The sequence below is a fragment of the Lupinus angustifolius genome, chromosome LG16 (assembly GCF_001865875.1).
Source record: "Lupinus angustifolius cultivar Tanjil chromosome LG16, LupAngTanjil_v1.0, whole genome shotgun sequence".
Lineage (NCBI taxonomy): Eukaryota > Viridiplantae > Streptophyta > Magnoliopsida > Fabales > Fabaceae > Lupinus > Lupinus angustifolius.
The window spans coordinates 3,970,901-3,989,453 of NC_032024.1; the positions used below are offsets into that span (position 1 = coordinate 3,970,901).

Here is an 18,553-nt window from a genome sequence, read left to right on the forward strand (position 1 = left end):
CATTATTAACTTGGATTTAAATATAAATACATTTTTTATATTATTAGCAAATTATCTACCATTAATTTATTAATCACTACAAATTATCAAATAAATACAAGTAATATTCAATGGTGAATGATGTGTTCTATATTGTCACTGCATAAATTTTAAAATCTATTAACTTTAGCTTAAATTACATTCGCCTTAAAACTTTAGAATATATTAAGAAGCACAAGGGGTGCTAACCCAATACAAACCAACGAGAAAACTAAGAAGAAAGAAGGATACAAGACCTCGGATCCATACACCAATTAGAAAAGGAAACATCGTTGGACTTACTATTGGCCAACAACCAAGTCCAAGATCTAATCTGAATTAAATCCAAAATATGAACCACACTAAAATTCTTGGAAGAGAAGATAACCTCGTTTCTCATTATCCAAATAGACCACATAGAAGCAAACCATATCATGGACCACAGATCCGTCCCTTTTTTACACTTATACAAGTTCATATGAAGCTGGAAAAAATCAGTGCAATTATCCGGCAAAGACATCTGCTTCCCCAGCCAAGAATAAACACTCTTCCATATATTCTCAGCAAAAACACAAGATAAAAACAAATGATTTAAAGATTCCGGATAGCTTTTACAAAACACGCAACTCAAATCATCATTAGAAAGAGGGAGAGATCTCTTCTGAAGATCACACTTGGTAGCCACTTTTCCTCTAATCACTTTCCAGATGAAGCAGCACACTTTAGAAGGAACACATTTAATCCAAACAAAATTAAAAATATTACCTAGAGTCACATTCGCCTTAAAACTAAACCTATGCACTAGTGTAAAGATGTAGGCCCATTAAGGTATTATCTAGGGTTTAGGGTTTAGGGTGGTTCATATTTTAGTGTGGTTCATATTTTGGATTTAATTCAGATTAGATCTTGGACTTGGTTGTTGGCCAATAGTAAGTCCAACGATGTTTCCTTTTCTAATTGGTGTATGGATCCGAGGTCTTGTATCCTTCTTTCTTCTTAGTTTTCTCATTGGTTTGTATTGGGTTAGCACTCCTTGTGCTTCTTAATATATTCTTTGCTTAGCAAAAAAAATGATCAAATAAAAGGTATTATCTACCATTTATTTGATCATTTTTTTTTTAAAAGTCAATAATAATTGAAAATAAATGACGGATGATATAGTAACAATATAAAAAACTCATTATATACAATATAGGTTAACTCTAAATAAGGTGTTTTTAAATTATATCTACTACACATAGGACAAGGATCACCTGTCCCATAATTTTCCTGTCTTTCTGTCCCGAACCAATCAAACATCACAAAATAATATTAAAATATTAATTTCTGATTTTATAATTTTTCTTTTCAAAAATGAATGAAGCTTTGTGATTGGTTTGGTACACTAAATGAGATATAAACAGGGACATGTGATCCCATCCACTACACCCATGCATCCGAAAATTATATGTGCATACGAGTGCCTTCTATATCGACTGTTAAGCACTAGTTATATAATTAATGATGTGGGAAAGAGCAAAAATAACCTCAAATTGTATGCATTTTTGTAATTCAGCACCATCACTTCAAATATTTACCCCCTCTAGAGAAAGGAACCTTATCCTAAGTTACCCATTAGTGTGATGGAACTATAAAGTAATTAAGTGACTTATATGGTGATGATCTTTACACTTGATACGATCAGAAAATCTACGTCACCTATGTACTTTATGATGTACCTTGTATGTTAAAAAACAAAGTATTAAGTTATAACTTCTCATGTCTTACTCTAATGTTAGAGTAAACACCCATCCTTGAAATATATAAGACAAAATCTATTGGCTCACAGAAGTTTTATTTTATGTACCTTTTTTAATTGGTCAAGAAAATATTAAGTTATTTGATATTTGAATTAAGTAATTTTAACTTTTATTTTCTTAAGCATCCTAAACAAATGGCATGCTCTATATGAAATAAGACATGATCCCCAAATATTTACCTCTTAGCATGAGGTTTAAACAAAAAAAATTGGACATCATTTGGTATTTTGTAAAAAAACAAGTATGAATATAGGAACCAAATTAATGTACATACATATATCAAAAGTAAGTTTTACATGATCTATCTCATTTTTAGATTTTGTTTAAATACTTTTTAATTGTATCTTCTTATTATCAATTGATTTTGAGATAAAACTTTAACCGTCTAATCATACAAACCTCTATGGAGGCAATCCTCCGCCACTTTTTATATTAATCTCATGAGTCATTCTGTATGAGGAATTCAATATTAGATAGGTTAAATTTGGTACATGTTACATGGTACTTATTATATAATTATGTCACAGAGACACATCACATGGTAAATACTTCAACACTAACAAGAAATCCAACAAAAAGCGTAGAACTTGGAAGCATACATCATTTACTAAACAGAACATTTATAGAGTCAGGCAGTCAGCTAAGTACAACAGTCAAAAGTAGGAAAATGGAAATGAATGTTTCAAAATGTCAGATGCTAAATTGCTAATCATTTCATTTTTGCTTAATAGTTGATACAACAAAAATGAGCTAGACTTGAAAGCCAGATGTACCTAATCTTCATTTTTCACTCTATCATACAAATACCAATGAAGAAAGTCAGAACTCAGAACCCACAACCTTTAACAACTTGATTTTTATGGAGTTTTCATCTGTTGACATTCATTTAAATTTCCCTACATCAATCTCTACGTAGAACAGAGTGGAAGTAACCACATCCCAATATCTGCATATATCTTTCCAAAAGCAGAGCATGGAGCTCAGTGTGCTTCAGCTGCTTTGGGTTAACCTGTATGAAGTAATATCAAATATCAATTTCGCAAGCTTCAATGCTGGGGATTCATTTGAATAAGCATGTAGTCTTTAAGAGGCTCCATAAAAGTAACATCCAATTTAGTTTCTTACAATGTTCTAGTTTTTTTTTTGTGCATCCAAATGCTATTTTCTATTAATGAGTTACCACACTATCATTATCTGAAATCAAACTCCAGACACTAATATCATTGAACAGTTTAGTTTTTTTTAAAGGCGGCATAGTACACAACGTTCCCATCTAATGAAGTCTGAGGAGGATATAATGTATGTAGCCTTACTCCGCACAAATGGAGGCAGTTTAAATCAAATAAAGAAGCTCCAAACATTCTCCATGATTATAACTTTTGCTATATTGAGACAAAGTTTAAAGCAAAAATAAGTAAATAATGGTTTCATTTTGTCATTGGACAATTCCTAAATTCTAAGCAAAGGAAAAAGCTTGCAAAAGATGGTCAGAGCAGCTAAGCCGGAATGGGGTTGAGCTTTCATGAAAGGGATGTGGGTTAATTTGGTCACACAACTATTCCACCCAAGAAAATTGGTTGCTCTATAACCACACATCATTTGCCACCTCAGCATTAAATTAAAACAAGTAGGATAATCGCTCACAAGTTGCAGTCAATTAGAAAAATTTGGTAATTCTATCGATCCAACAAGAAACTTTATAGTTTTGAAAACTAATCTAAAAAGTGGGTAAACAATAGGGACTAGTAGGTAATGTAAGTAAACCTTTTATTAATCTTAATAAATAATAGAGGAGGAATCCGTTTACACTCATTTAAGTTACATTCAATCTCAACCATTCATTTTCTTAGATCCAATGGACCAAATGGGTGAAACTTAAAAAATTATTTAAGATTTCTCTTTTTCTCTCTCATCACTTATTGCACTCACCCATTTGGTCCGTTGGATCTAAGAAAATGAATGTTTGAGATTGAGTGTAAACTAGTATAACTTAAATTGGGTGTAAACGGATCCCTCCTCTAAATAATAAGGTATTTGAGAAAAGGGACTTCACTTACTTACCCTTTCTTTGGCTGTGCCATTTCTCTATACTGTCATACCAAGTCCATTGGAAACATAGTCCTACAATACGCATTATTCCAGCAGCAACAACCTCAACAAACGCCATTAAGAATGACCGCTGAGGGGATAAACCTGCAGTTGCTATGGATAGTGCAAGTCCCTCCAAATTGCAAGGAATGATAAAACTGCCAGACTTTATTCCATCAAAAGCTTTCTGAGCAACTTCCTCAGCTTTCATTGCACTAGAAGAGGCCGAAATGATTTTGGTGAGCTCTGGTTTTCTCTTGTTTTCTGTAAAAGTAACCTTTCAGTTTGTACTTCCACTTTGATAATCGGAAAAATACTTGCCAATAGATTATACAAACAAATATTTGACATGCTTGTATATGAATCACTAACAAAAGAAATATTGCCGCCTATGCAAAATTATTTGCAATTATCTAAATAATTTTATTGGAGTTATGGATTCAGACAATCCAATCTAGGTCCAGTTTTATCACATCTATGGTGAGCTTGAACTAACAAGTTGAAACTTGAAATTTATGAAAGATGCTTTAATCAAAAGTAATATGTATGAAGAAATAAGCTCAAGCATCCAATTCAATACCTTCTGCAAGTCCAGGAGTGTCTGTATCTGGAGGGAATATCAGAGAGACATGAATGTTATCTGCTATAACCTCATGTTGCAATGCTTCTGCCAAACCACGGAGGGCAAATTTACTGGCAGAATAAGCTGCATAACCATAAATTCCCACCTAAATATAAAAATAAATTCCACATCAACCGATGATAATTTATCAAGTGCCCACATAAAAAATATAATCAACATCTTTGATCATGATAAAGTCAACCATCAAAATTTATACCTTGAAGACTCATTCTCTGAATACTTCACTTCAGTATGAAAAATAATGTAGTTGTAAACTACACTATTTGTGTTCAATTTTGAATAGCTATGTTAAAAAAATGACAGTCTTCTCAGAGGATGCCCACATTTCTTAGTAATATTTTACATGAAACAATGTTATGTCATAAATGATACAAGCAACTTCACAACAATCCCATACTGAAAACAAAAACAGCACAAGATTTATACTTATAACTGGTAGAATTGTAATTCAAAAGCTTAGTTAGTTTTCTTACTATAAATAGCAATCTGTTATTAGTTAGTTGGTTGAATGGTTGCTATATATAGAAGGTTGTTACCATTGCTTTGATATATGAAAATAATACAATCTCCTTCTAACAATCTCACTTCTTCTATTCTTTCATCACTATCTTTGTTCTAACAGTTTGGTATCAAGAGCTAGATTCGATATAGGGAGAACACGAAGATGATGAACTTTGGACAGAACTCAACTTCCTTCCCTGCTCATCTTCCCATACTTGATGGCAAAAATTGGAGTCGTTGGAGTACCCAAATAAGAGTCATCTTTGGATATCAAGAAGTCATGGAGATAGTAGAGAGTGGATTTGAAATGATAAGCAATGAGTCCACTGAAGAAGAAAAGGCAGAGTTCAAATTGAACAAGAAAATGGATTGCAAAGCATTGTTCTTGATACAACAATGTGTAGACAATGCATACTTTGAGAAGATTGTAGGTGCTGCAAATTCTCACGAAGCCTGAAAGATTTTGGAAAGATGTAATGAGGGAGCAGAGCAACTGAAGAAAGTGAAGTTGCAGACAATGAGGCGCCAATACGAGTTGATGCAGATGGAAAACTCAGAAAAGATTGGAGAATTTTTCAATCGTGTGGTTAACTTGACAAATGCAATGAAGGCACTTGGAGAAACAATGAGTGATCAAACCATTGTTGAAAAAATTCTTCGCACCTTGACACCTCGGTTTGATCATATTGTGGTTGCCATAGAGGAATCAAAGAAGATGGAAGACTTGAAGATTGATCAACTTCAAGGTTCATTGGAGGCTCATGAACAAAGAATTCTGGAAAGGTCCACAGAGAAACCTACAGATCAAGCCTTACAGGCTCAAACATCAAGAGGAGGTTTCCATTGGAAAGGTGGTTTAAGAACTCAAAGCAAGAACAAAGATTTTGGAAAAGGCCATACATCCTACAAACGCACACCTGATTCATATGAACCTGAGAGAAGCAAACCTAATCACACAGAAGGACATCTCACAAGAGACAACTCAAATTGGAGGGGAGGCAAGAAGAGAGTAGACAGAAAGAGAATCAAATGCTTCAATTGTAACAAAATTGGCCACTTCTCCACAGAATGTCAAGCACCAGGTCAAGGAAGAGAAAGACCTCGGGTTGAAGGCAATTTGGTGAAGGAAAGCAGTGATTCTGAAGAGGATACTCTTCTCCCCATGATGACAACAAACACTAAGGCTAACAATGCAGAGACTTGGTATTTGGATTCAGGGTGCTCAAACCACATGACATGCCACAAAGAATGGTTAATCAATCTTGATGAATCAAAGAAGAGCAGAATTCGGTTTGTTGATGATAGAACAATAAAGGCTAAAGGTGTTGGTGATGTGGTGATTAAAGGAAAAAATAAGAAGTTTGCAAAGATCACAGAAGTCTTGTATGTACCTGGCATGAGAAGCAACCTAATCAACATGGGACAACTACTGGAAAAAGGATTCACAATGCATATGTCCAAAGGCCAAGTTGAAGTCTTTGATGCACAAGACAAGAAAATATTGAAAGCACCCTTGGCTGAAAACAGAACCTTTCAATTCAGTGTCTCAGCACTAGAGTCTGAATGTATGTCTGCTGAGGTAAGTAACAATAACTCATGGCTTTGGCACTTAAGATTCGGGCATTTAAACTTTAGGGACTTAAGTCTACTACACACTAAGGACTTAGTCTCAGGGCTGCTAGAAATAAGGATCCCTAAACAACTATGTGAGAATTGTCTAATTAGCAAGCAGCCAAGAAAATCCTTCACCACACATACTAACCATAGATCATTGAATCTCTTGCACATAGTCTACTCACATGTGTGTGGTCCACTGGAAACATACACATTATGAGGAAACAGATATTTTGTATCCTTTGTTGATGAGTATAGCAGGAAGATCTGGATCTACCTAATCAAACACAAGAATGAAGTCTTCACTATGTTCCAAGCATTAAAAAATCTGGCAGAAAAGCAATCAGGAAAGTACATCAAAGTCCTTAGAACTGATGGAGGAGGAGAATTTTGCTCAACAGAAATGGAAACATTCTGCAGAAATCAAGGGATAGTGCACGAAATTACCACACCCTATACTCCTCAACATAATGACATTGCTGAGAGGAGGAATAGGACAATCATGAACATGGTAAGAAGCATGATCAAAGGCAAGAACTTAGCTCACAACCTTTGGGGAGAGGCTGCTACAACTGTTGTTTATGTCCTAAATAGAAGCCCAACCCAAAAGTTGAATATGCAAGTCCCTAAGGAGGCTTGGAGTGGAAGAAAACCCTCTGTCAAACACTTCAAAGTGTTTGGATCATTATGATATGCAAATGTTCCAGATCAAAAGAGGAAGAAACTAGACAACAAAAATGAAGCTTTGATGTTTGTTGGCTACACCTCAACTGGAGGCTACAGACTCTACAATTCAATAACCAAAAGGATCACCTATAGTAGAGATGTGATCTTTGATGAACTCAAGGAATGGCATGACACTAAACCAGGCATGAATTCACAGAGTATGACTAAACTGGACCTGGAATTGAGAGACTCGGATGCACAGACAGGGGAACACACTAATCAAGCAGATGAAAATCTTGCCAGAATAGAGAATCAAGGCACTATCAATGCAGATAGACCACTCAGACATAGGTTGGCACCATCTAGACTAAGAGACTATGAGATGATATCAGATGATGCAATAAATGATGATGGAAATCTGGTACAACACATGGCCCTCTTTGCAGACACTGAACAGATCCAATTCTCAGAAGCAATCACAAACTCAGTATGGAAAAAGGCAATGCTAGAAGAATTGCAGGCCATTGAGAGAAACAAAACATGGGAATTAATGACCCTGCCACTGAACAAATCAGCCAGACCTGTCAAATGGGTGTTCAAAGTAAAACTAAAGCCTGATGGTTCAATTTCTAAACACAAAGCTAGGCTTGTTGCAAAAGGTTTTATGCAAAAATCTGGATTGGATTACTCAGATGCATATGCCCCTGTTGCAAGAATTGAGACAGTGAGAATGATTGTAGCAACTGCATGTAGCAAACAATGGCATTTATGGCAATTGGATGTAAAATCTGCCTTCCTTAATGGTCCCCTAGAACAAGAAATCTATGTGAAGTAGCCACCAGGATTTGAAATCAAAGGAAGAGAGTGAAGTCTTCAAACTGAGAAAGGCACTCTATGGTTTAAAACAAGCTCCTAGAGCCTGTAACAGGAGGATAGATTCATTTCTCTTACAACTTGGCTTCAGTAAGTGTACAATGGAGCATGGAGTCTATGTGAAATCATCCATAAGCAACAGTGTTGTGTTGTTATGCCTATATATAGATGATTTGCTCATAACTGGAAATAATGAATCTGAAATTGAGACAGTGAAGCAAAACCTGAAAGGAGAATTCGAAATGACAGATCTTGGCAAGCTCTCATTCTTTCTTGGAATGGAATTCATAGAAACAAAGGATGGAATTGTGATGCATCAGAAAAAGTATATCTCTGAGTTATTGGAGAGATTTCAGATGCAAACCTACAACACATCAGAAACTCCATTTGAAAGCAATCTAAAGTTAGACTGCTGTAAACAAGAACCAAGGGTGGATGGAACACAATTCAGGCAATTGGTTGGAAGCCTCAGGTTTGTATGCAATAGCAGACCCGAAATCAGCTATGGAGTTGGTCTAGTTAGTCGCTTTATGAGTGATCCTAGACAAACACACATGTCAACAGCTAAACGTGTGCTAAGATATCTAAAGAAAACAATAGAACATGGCATGCTATTTCCTATTCAAGGAGAACAGAATCAACTACATCTTGTAGCATATTCTGATTCAGATTGGTGCGGTGACAAAGTAGAAAGGAAGAGAACTATGGGTTACATTTTCCTACTAAAAGGTGCCTCAATCTCTTGGTGCTCAATGAGACAGAAGATAGTAGTCTTGTCAACATGTGAAGCTGAGTACATATTAGCTTGTCACGCAGCTTGCCAAGCAGCTTGGGTGTCATCTCTCTTAGAAGAATGGAAGGTGTTTGATAAGATCTTAGTCACACTGCTTGTAGACAATAAATCTGCAATAGATCTAGCAAATAATCCGGTGTCACACGGAAGGAGCAAACATATAGAGACCAAGTTTCATTTCCTTCGTCATCAAGTGAACAAAAGGAAGCTTGACATGAGGCATTGCTCAACCGAAGAACAACTTGCAGATATCTTTACAAAACCATTGAAGGCTGACAGATTCAACAAGCTAAAATGAGAAATTGGTGTTATACACTTGAAGTCAATTTTGAATTAAAAGGGAATGATGGAATTGTAATTCAAAAGCTTAGTTAGTTTTCTTACTATAAATAGTAATCTGTTATTAGTTAGTTTTCTTACTATAAATAGCAATCTGTTATTAGTTAGTTGGTTGAATGGTTGTATAGAAGGTTGTTACCATTGCTTTGATATATGAAAATAATACAATCTCCTTCTAACAATCTCACTTCTTCTATTCTTTCATCACTGTCTCTGTTCTAACAATAACAAGTCACATGGAAAACAAAATTTGCTAGTAGAGTTATACACTTTCATCCCAAAAAAATGGCACCTCCTAATTTACTCCATGAAAAATGATAAGTTCCAATTTAGCCCCGATAAGATCCAGAATGTGAGCCTCGATGCAGCCGAAAGGTTGCTATTGCTTTGTGACTTGGAGATCACGGTCACAGATTCAAATTCATGAAACAACCTCTCAGCTTGCAGGGTAAGGTTATATACATAATACCCTCCCAACCCCTACCAGGTGCAAGCCTCATGCACTTTGTCACCCTAGTCCACGATATGGTCTAGTTTGCCCCGAAAATTTGTTGTGCAAGGGACTAATTTCACTACCATTTAAGATTCTTTAGGACCAAAATTAGGAGCTCATTTTTTTCTCATTCATTCTTAAAAATTGAAAATTCACAGCTTATGCACTCATCATTTCTCTAGTCATAGGATTTCAGAAATACCACAACTATAGCAAATAATCAAACACTTAAAAAACCCTTACAAAGCAATTGAAGTAACATTCAAATTCAATAATTACATACTATACCTGACCAGCTTGTGAAGAAACAAAAGAAATTGAAGCAGGTAAAGGATCCTTCCTATTCTTCATAGCAGGTAACGCAGCTTTAATCATATTGAAACATCCAATCACATTCACATCCATCGTGAACTTCACCTCACTCAATTCCATCTTCTCCAGCTCCAGCGCCGTGAAAACGCCGTGGTTCAGAATCAAAACATCGATCGGTCCCGCCTCATCCACGGCGCGCTTCACGGCGCCGTAGTCCCTCACGTCCGCCTCGAACACCGCCACTTCAATTCCTGTTGCCAGCTTCACGGCATTCCTGGCCTCCTCCAGCTTGTTCGGGGAGCGGGCGAGGATGGAGACGCGGGAGCCCTCGGAGGCGGCGCGGTGGGCCAGGGCGAGGCCGATGCCGCTGGATCCGCCGGTGATGAAGACGTGGCGGTTTTTGATTGGGATCCGAACGGGACGGGGTCGAAGGATGAAGGAGAGGAAGGCGAGAAGGGCGAGAGGGAGGATGATGAATAGGGTGAAGAAGGAGAAGTACGCGTCCGCCATTGATGAACAAAGAATGTGTGTGGTTGTGCTGAACAGAGAAGGAGATAACTGTAATAATACAGAAAAAAATCAAGATGATATTTGTCTAATTATATAAAGCTTACCAAATCTCAAATAGATTAAAATATCAAATATTTAATTCTCGTAAATAACATTTATGAGAAAAAATAGTTATAGATACTCTCAATTAAGTACCCTTGGTTACACCATAATTAAATTTATGTTATAAATATAAGTATATGGACAAACATGTCACACTCCAAAGTTTTTTCCACTTAGTATCATTCATATTAAATTATATTATCATTGACTTTCTAGATGTAATACTAAAATGAAATGAGAAATTGTGCATGATACATTGAAGAGTATATACAAAGGATTTACAATCTATATATTAACATTTACAGTGTAAGGTTTATTTACATTATTAAAAAATTATCTACCATTTATTTATTAATCACTATTGAACTTTACTTTAAAACAAAACAAATCAATAGTAAATGATGTACCGACAGTATAAACAACTTTACACTATCATTACATAGATTTTAAACTCTACAAATATTTATAAAGAATGCATGACTTTATATATTTTTCATAGATTACACAGTCAACTTACTTAGAAACATGTATTGATGTCATGCTCAAACGAATTTTATTGATTGTATCCATTTTTTAATTTAATATTAGTCCATTGCAACTTGCAAGTATAAGAAAGTTTACAGTATCTTTCAATGAGGTGCTACAAAATTATTTAATGAGTTAAAACTTAAAACTCATTCAAATGTGGGAACGACTGTTTTGATTGCAATCATGAATTAATAATAATTATTTATTGATCAATCTTTTATTCACAAATGATGACTAATGGTAATCTTTATATGACAGTTCACAATATAGATTGAGTGGTTAACACAACATTGTTTGAAGGGTTGAAATTAGCATGATCACTTTGCAACATTTGAATGAATAATTCTATTCTGAATACTTACAAAAATTGAAAAATAAACTATCTTTGTTGTTCATCTTATCACAATATATAACCAATAGTGAAAAAACTTTAGGTTTCTAGCAGCACCATTGTATTCCAAAACTGATAATTCTTATGTGTATGGATGAAATCTAAGACCTTTGTCCTCATCTCAATGAGAGTGTACAAGTCATTGTCAGTGTATCGTTCAGCAGTCATGTTCAATCGTAACTCTTCAAGAAAAGAAGTAATACAGATGAACGATAATTTTTATGCTGACAGTACGTAAATATTATACTCCTGTAACATTCCTTATACCCTTTGCATAATGCTTGAACTATTACTAGTTCCTTGTATGAGTTCACCTTCATGTTCTAGTAACAATCCATAAAGCAATTCATTCCATGTATCAGGTACACCAGGTAGACACCAGTGGCTGCAATCTTGCCGATGAAGCGGCACAGGGCCGGCCTTAGGACCGAGATAATAGATAGATAAATGCCCATCTTTTCTTTGAGCTGTCATCTGAGTTACATTCAATACATTGACCTTAACAGTCTCAGAAGTGTTAGTGTGTTCCAATAACACAGAATTTGCTATCTTAACTTTAAACCAGTTATCAACAGGAACCATTGAGGATCCAAGCTCTGGCAGTGTTTCCATATGACAGTTTCCACCATTTCTCCAATCTCCACCTCTGTATGATAATGATACACATGGAAAAGAAATTTAGTTTCTAATAAATGAATGTATCTATAAATATGCTAATTCATTCAGAAGAAAGTTCTCATTTCAGCCAAAAGGTTAAAAAAAGTTATACAAATGGTTTAAACACAAGTATCTACAAATAAGATCAATGGCATGAACACCTTATTTGACCTTATGAAACATATTTTGAGATCTATTTGGTGATCATTTCTTAGCAATCAATATGATATAATTGTAATGTGTGTATATATTACTGGTTTGTTTGCATTACAGAGTTACAGTATTGAACAAAGTTTGGAGAGTGACTTAATTCAGGGTCTAGATACTCTTAATTAAGTTAAACCATTGAGGGTTAAGAACATTGGACAAAGTTCCTTGAATATATACAATGCACACTTACACAGCATACTAAGGAGGAAACACAGGTGATACAAGTGAAGGGGAAACATAAGTCATTTGAATAGCAAGCAAATAAAAGTCATCATAAGTCGAGAGTTCGAATCATGAAGTCGTCACTACTTTGGTGAGAGTTTTACCTAACCACCATCCTCAACCTAAGTGTTATTCTCTTAGCTATGCCAATGCGGATACCCTATCAAAAACCAAAAAAAGAACAAACAAACAAATTACAAACCTGAAATGCACCGGGGAGTAAGGACGAAAGAAAACTTGAGTTTTCATAGCATTTACTGAATCTTGTATCCAGTTCAACACTGTCTCAAGGGACTTCCTATATGCATCTTCTATCTTCATTTCCAATTTAACCTCATCACCTTCTTGGAAATAACAACCACTGAACAAATATAGAATAACATAAACAATCAAACCTTAATGCAACCAAAAAATATAGATAAATGTCATGAGTCATGTTTAAGCAACAAAAGTTTGCAGAGGATTTTATTACTTTCTTATAGTTTTCTCATGATTCCACCAGTGCCCTGTGTTAAAAACTAGTACATCTGCATCTCTCCATTTTACTGAGTTCCAATCCATTTTGTCGACTTTCAAAGTATACGTAATATTTCCCGAAGTTCCAGCAGGAGGCCGACCTTGCAGTACAAGAAATGTTGATCTGTAGTATTCCACAGTACAGTTAAAATCCTTGAATCTGAACACCAAGGACCCCATGTGCTTTGTAATTGGGCTGCCATTTACTTCATAGATTGATTCCTTGTTAGGTACTCCTGAAGAAAGCATACATAATAGTGACTCCCATTGGTTTCTCCCAATTGAGTCTCCAGCAAAGACTACTCGCTTGTTTCGCAGTTTTTCCAACATCATTGTTGCATTGAATCTGTTATTAGTAATGAGGAAACAAATCTGCAAGTTTACTTCATTTACTTTTGCATCAAGTCATAGAAAGACATTAAGACAATATAAGTGAAACAACTGAATATTGAAATTACTAACATAATGTTTTATGTTGTTATAATTGTTAGTTCACAAATACAAAAGCAGCATTTAGGAAGATAAAAGGAATGATAAAATCACTTGCAATATATATATATAGTTCAAGACACCAAATAAAGGCCACAAGTGCAGAAAATATGTAGAAGTAAAAAATAGAAGCAGTCAAAACTAAGACATCAAGGAAGAGAAATATTTCAACATGGTTAATAGCTAAGTGAACAAGAAACTTAACAATTCCTAATCAATGTCAACATGGTCTTCCAATAGTTGTATGTGAAAATTGAATACAAAATGTTGTCATTTTCACAAAGCTGCTAAGTTACACAAAGTGTTATAGGCTATTGTTACAGGACCACACAACCTTAACTTTCATCATGTATTCATGTCTGCTAAGAATGGAGTAATTGAGACTTATTCAAACTTCAAAGTCCTACAGAGTTTTTATTTATTTCTTCCCCCCTCTCATTTTCAATCCAAATTATGATCATTTATTAAGTTTGATATTGGTGTTTTATCATTTTCTCTAAGCATCAAAAAATGGATAAAGATGATAGAACAAATAAACATAATAAGAAGTATATGATTATTACTATTAGTCTATTTCTAGTACCTTGGTAAGTTGCAATTTTTGGGTTGCCATCTCCACTTTGTGTAGAACAAATCAGGTCTTCCATTCTCAGAACACCTAAACCCAACATCCAAAAATCTGCAATCTTTTGATTGATATAAAGGGTAGCTTTCATCCCAAACCCAGTTTCCATCAAACCAATCACACACTCCACCATTTTCTTCAAGAAATTCAACTGCATGATGCTGTTCCTCTACTAAACCTGAGGGTCTAAATGGTGCAGTGTGTTCTCTATATTGTAAGTAGAAGAAGAAACATATAACAAAAGCAATGGCTATAAAAAATACTGCAACACACACACATAGTTCAAACAACCTTAAACGTTTGAACCTTTTGAAACCATCCAACACTGGCATGGTTTCCACGTGTTTCTGTGGGGTGTTATTAGAAGACAACATTAAAAGTGGTTGGAATTATGGAAAAAGGGTATCTCTAAGTTGAAGAAAATGGTGTCAGAAAAACAAAGAAAGATGGGAACTTTGTGAACACAGAAGAGAAGGGTGGTGGCATGAGTGGAGGGAATATATGGCAGTTTCATATCGTGGATTCAGTTTACTAATATTGTGAATGCAAAAAATTGGATAATGGTTTTTGGAAGAAACAAGGGACCATATATCATAATTTTTTACAGCTTTGGTTAAATTACTGTATAATATAAATAATTCTTTTGGAAAAAACACTTTTTTTCATCTAACCCCTACCTTTGCATCAATTAATAGTGAAATAGATTTATTGTCCTACTAAACTGTACGGCGAAACACGGATTAATGAAAATATATCATTTATTCTATTCCTCCTCGGAAAATTAATGGTGTTTGTTTATTATGTAAAAAGTTTTTATCATATGAAATTATGAATTAGACCATGTCTATAAAATTTCATACCTACAAAATGATTTTGGGTTGATGTATAATTTAATATATAGTACGATTTATTCTTTGTTGCCTGAATTATAAGCAAAAAAAATGTAATATTCGTTGTTGTAAAAATTTGCAAATTTAATTATTATTAAATATTTCTAATATCATTTTTAACCAAAACAATTTCCAATATATCACATGTTGAATATTAATCGTGATTATTTTATTTTTTTATTTTTTATTAAATAATGTTAATAACTTGACTTTGGACTAATTCATAAGTATGTGTAAAGTTAATAAATTTACTTATAAAAGAAGTCTAACGATCACGGTATCAATTTGTAGTTAAGAATTTGTGACAAAAAAAATATATGCATAACCTGAGTTTTATACACTGAAATATGTTATTCATTATTCATGTTTAATTATTATTCCTTTTCAAAAAAACAATATAAATGAGTATCACATAAATATTTCAGTAATCTTTTATTACTGGAATATTGCATAAATATTTTAATAATTGTGTATAAATCTTTATATTGATATCATATAAATATTCCAATAATCTTTTATTACACATTCAACATACATTTATGAACCAATTATTTCTATAAAAAAAAATACTAGTAAGTATTTAGATATATTTAGTTTTCTTAATATATGTTTACATAAACAGAATAAAAATATATTAACAACGTAATTAATTTTAAAAAATCTGAAAAATAATGTTTACTTTCATATCTTACTTTTTAATTCTTATTTATCATCTCTTACTCATCCAATAAAGATATTACTGAAAATTATTATTTAATATTAGCTAGCCCAACACCAACTCTTAGAAAATTTCTTTCCCAAAATATTCTTGATTTCATTAATAACTAGTGCAACCAAACAATTTAATTAGTAATTTAGTATCATACCATATAGTTATAACTGTTAGAGAATATTTCCATCCGAAATCCATAGATTAAACGCGGAAGTCATTATGATCATGGTTTTGTTCTCATAATCTAATGTTTATGCCCATACATAAACCCAAAGGGAACAACTATGGTCCAGACCGAAGAAACTCCAAATTAGTTCATGGTAAAGATGAAGAACATATCTTGTTGAGCCATTTCCGGAATTTCGAAGGTATGAGGGTGCGATGATCTTCCAGATGTTAGAGCCTGAATGGTTTTCCTTTTGCTTCTCTACAAGGGAATGAGAAAACCAAAAACTTGAGAGTGTGTGTTGTATTAGGAGAGAAGCCTTATTATCTTATGTTATCTCTTCCTAATGGATGAGTTGATAGTGTTATATCATTTTGGATAACACTATCCTCATCCTACTTTATTCTCATCAACTTTACACCTGAAAATTTGTTGCTCTACAAATGGAGACCATAACCCATAAAAGTAACTCCGTTTAGTTGCAATAATTCTGATTCAGTCCCTTCATCAAATCAGAAATTGCTCGAAGGTATCTACACTTATATTATTTCATGACACATATGTCATTAGCCACCAAATTAATTACTGAATATCATTTTATATTTCGGCTAATTACATAATGGTCGTAACACAATTACAGAATTATATTTGTGACTCATAAATTGTCAAAAATTCTAACAACAACAACAACAAGAAAAGGTGCAAAAGAAAAAAAAGACATGAAGGATACAACTGGAAGGTACAATATTTGTTACATACAATCCAATAGTTACGAGTTTTATATATTATTATATCATTCACCATTTATATCTTATCATTATTGACTTTCAAAAAATTCACATGAATGATAAATAAGAATGTATAAATCTTTAAATTAATGTATTGTTAATTTTATGTTATGGAAATAACTTTTCCTTTAAAAAAAAGGCTTTTTGTCTTGGTTTGATGGGGAATTTATTAAGGGTGGGAAAGGAGAATTACGTTTCCAAAATGGCAAAATCGCATGTAAGAAACGTGAAATTGAAATGCGGAGGATTATGGTGTAACGGTGTGTCTCCCACGTTCTGTTGTAGAAGGTTTTATTTTAATCCTAACACACCATAAGCTTCATTTTCAATATTTAAACTTGAGTCGCTACTATAAATTATTTTATAAACTGTGTTGTTTATAAGGAAACTAGCGTGTTGACATGCACTGTCGTGCCTGTCATTCTGCTTTCCTATGGTTTGTAATATATAGTTTGTATTTTATAAATTTAAATATAATTTTTTGCGCTAAATTTACGGTTGAATTTATTCAATTGGTCTAATATTCAATTTTTTAAATATAGTTTTAAAATAAGAAGATAATAAAGATAAAATAAGAAAATAATATTATATGGTTTTTTGGTAGAAATAAAAAAATATTGAGGGCAAAATAGGAAAACACAAATTACACCATGATAGGTGATTATTTTGTATTTTCCCTTTATTAATAGTATAATAATATAATTAATTAATAGTATAAATAACATAACACTTATAAATTAATTATTAATAAATTTATCTCTATAGATAATTGTGTATGCCAAGCTACAAAATGCCCATACATATTATGAGTGTCATTAGTGCTTACATATGATCATACCTACATATAGATATCACATATTTATCAATAATATTGAATTTTCAATTTTAATTATATATTTACGTTATAATAATTAATATATATAAATAATTATTATATGTATAATAATATAAATATGTGATAAATTTCTTATTATATTTCAATATAAAAAATCATTATAAAATAAATTATATATAATCTCAACTTAATAGAAAAAAATATAATATATATGAAATATGTATTTAGAAAGTGTATTATTACGATTATTCATCATGGATAATCATGATACTTATATAGTTATATCAACTATGAATTATTATACAGGTACTTATAAATATATGTAATTTCATTATTATAGCTAGCTGCTACGTGTAAGATGTGAGTATATCTAATGTCATTTTTTGTTAACCAATAATATGTTTTAATTCTCTAAATAAAAGATTAATCTCTTTCAAATTACATAACTATTTCTTTGAATAAAGGTGCTCCTAGATACAGAAGGTTTTATAGGTCAATTTGTAAATAAAGTTAATATTTTTTTCTTTAAATTGTGACTAACTGCCCCATTTTTAAAATTCAATTTAGCTTTTATATTAAAAAGAATTGATTGTTAAATTCAATATTTTACTTTGGATGGATTACACCTTTTAAACTAACACTGCACTGTGTTACAAAATTAAAAAAAAAAAGCTAGAAAATAAAATATGTTGCAAATGGATTTTATAAAACATATATAATACAAAGTAAAACTTCTAATAAGAAAAATATTTTTCAATAAAAGAATGTAAATT

At 33.0% G+C, this 18,553-nt stretch overlaps 2 protein-coding genes and 1 long non-coding RNA gene across 5 annotated transcripts; all 3 read right to left on the reverse strand.

Moving 5' to 3' along the window:
- Window positions 2,397-10,702, reverse strand: LOC109330399 (3-dehydrosphinganine reductase TSC10A). Of its 3 annotated transcripts, XR_002105664.1 has the most exons (5): window positions 10,116-10,702; window positions 4,486-4,633; window positions 3,875-4,169; window positions 2,733-2,826; window positions 2,397-2,428 (listed from the first exon to the last, which is right to left on the reverse strand). XR_002105664.1 is itself a non-coding variant. In XM_019564591.1 (4 exons), the coding sequence occupies exons 1-4, from the start codon at window positions 10,647-10,649 to the stop codon at window positions 2,822-2,824; spliced, it is 978 nt and encodes a 325-aa protein (XP_019420136.1). In that variant the 5' UTR covers window positions 10,650-10,702; the 3' UTR covers window positions 2,398-2,821. The 3 variants fall into 3 exon arrangements, 2 of the variants coding, with proteins under 2 accessions (XP_019420136.1, XP_019420135.1); XM_019564591.1 differs by having other exon boundaries at window positions 2,398-2,826; window positions 3,879-4,169; XM_019564590.1 differs by lacking the exon at window positions 2,397-2,428 and having other exon boundaries at window positions 2,445-2,826.
- On the reverse strand, window positions 4,640-10,108 carry LOC109330400. The gene is made up of 3 exons (XR_002105665.1): window positions 9,765-10,108; window positions 7,668-7,669; window positions 4,640-4,980 (listed from the first exon to the last, which is right to left on the reverse strand). It is a non-coding gene; the product is annotated as an uncharacterized LOC109330400 (long non-coding RNA).
- On the reverse strand, window positions 11,846-14,953 carry LOC109329795 (protein trichome birefringence-like 11). Its single transcript, XM_019563619.1, has 4 exons — window positions 14,348-14,953; window positions 13,232-13,621; window positions 12,962-13,120; window positions 11,846-12,316 (listed from the first exon to the last, which is right to left on the reverse strand). Exons 1-4 carry the CDS (start codon window positions 14,761-14,763, stop codon window positions 11,932-11,934), a joined length of 1,350 nt encoding a protein of 449 aa, XP_019419164.1. The 5' UTR covers window positions 14,764-14,953; the 3' UTR covers window positions 11,846-11,931.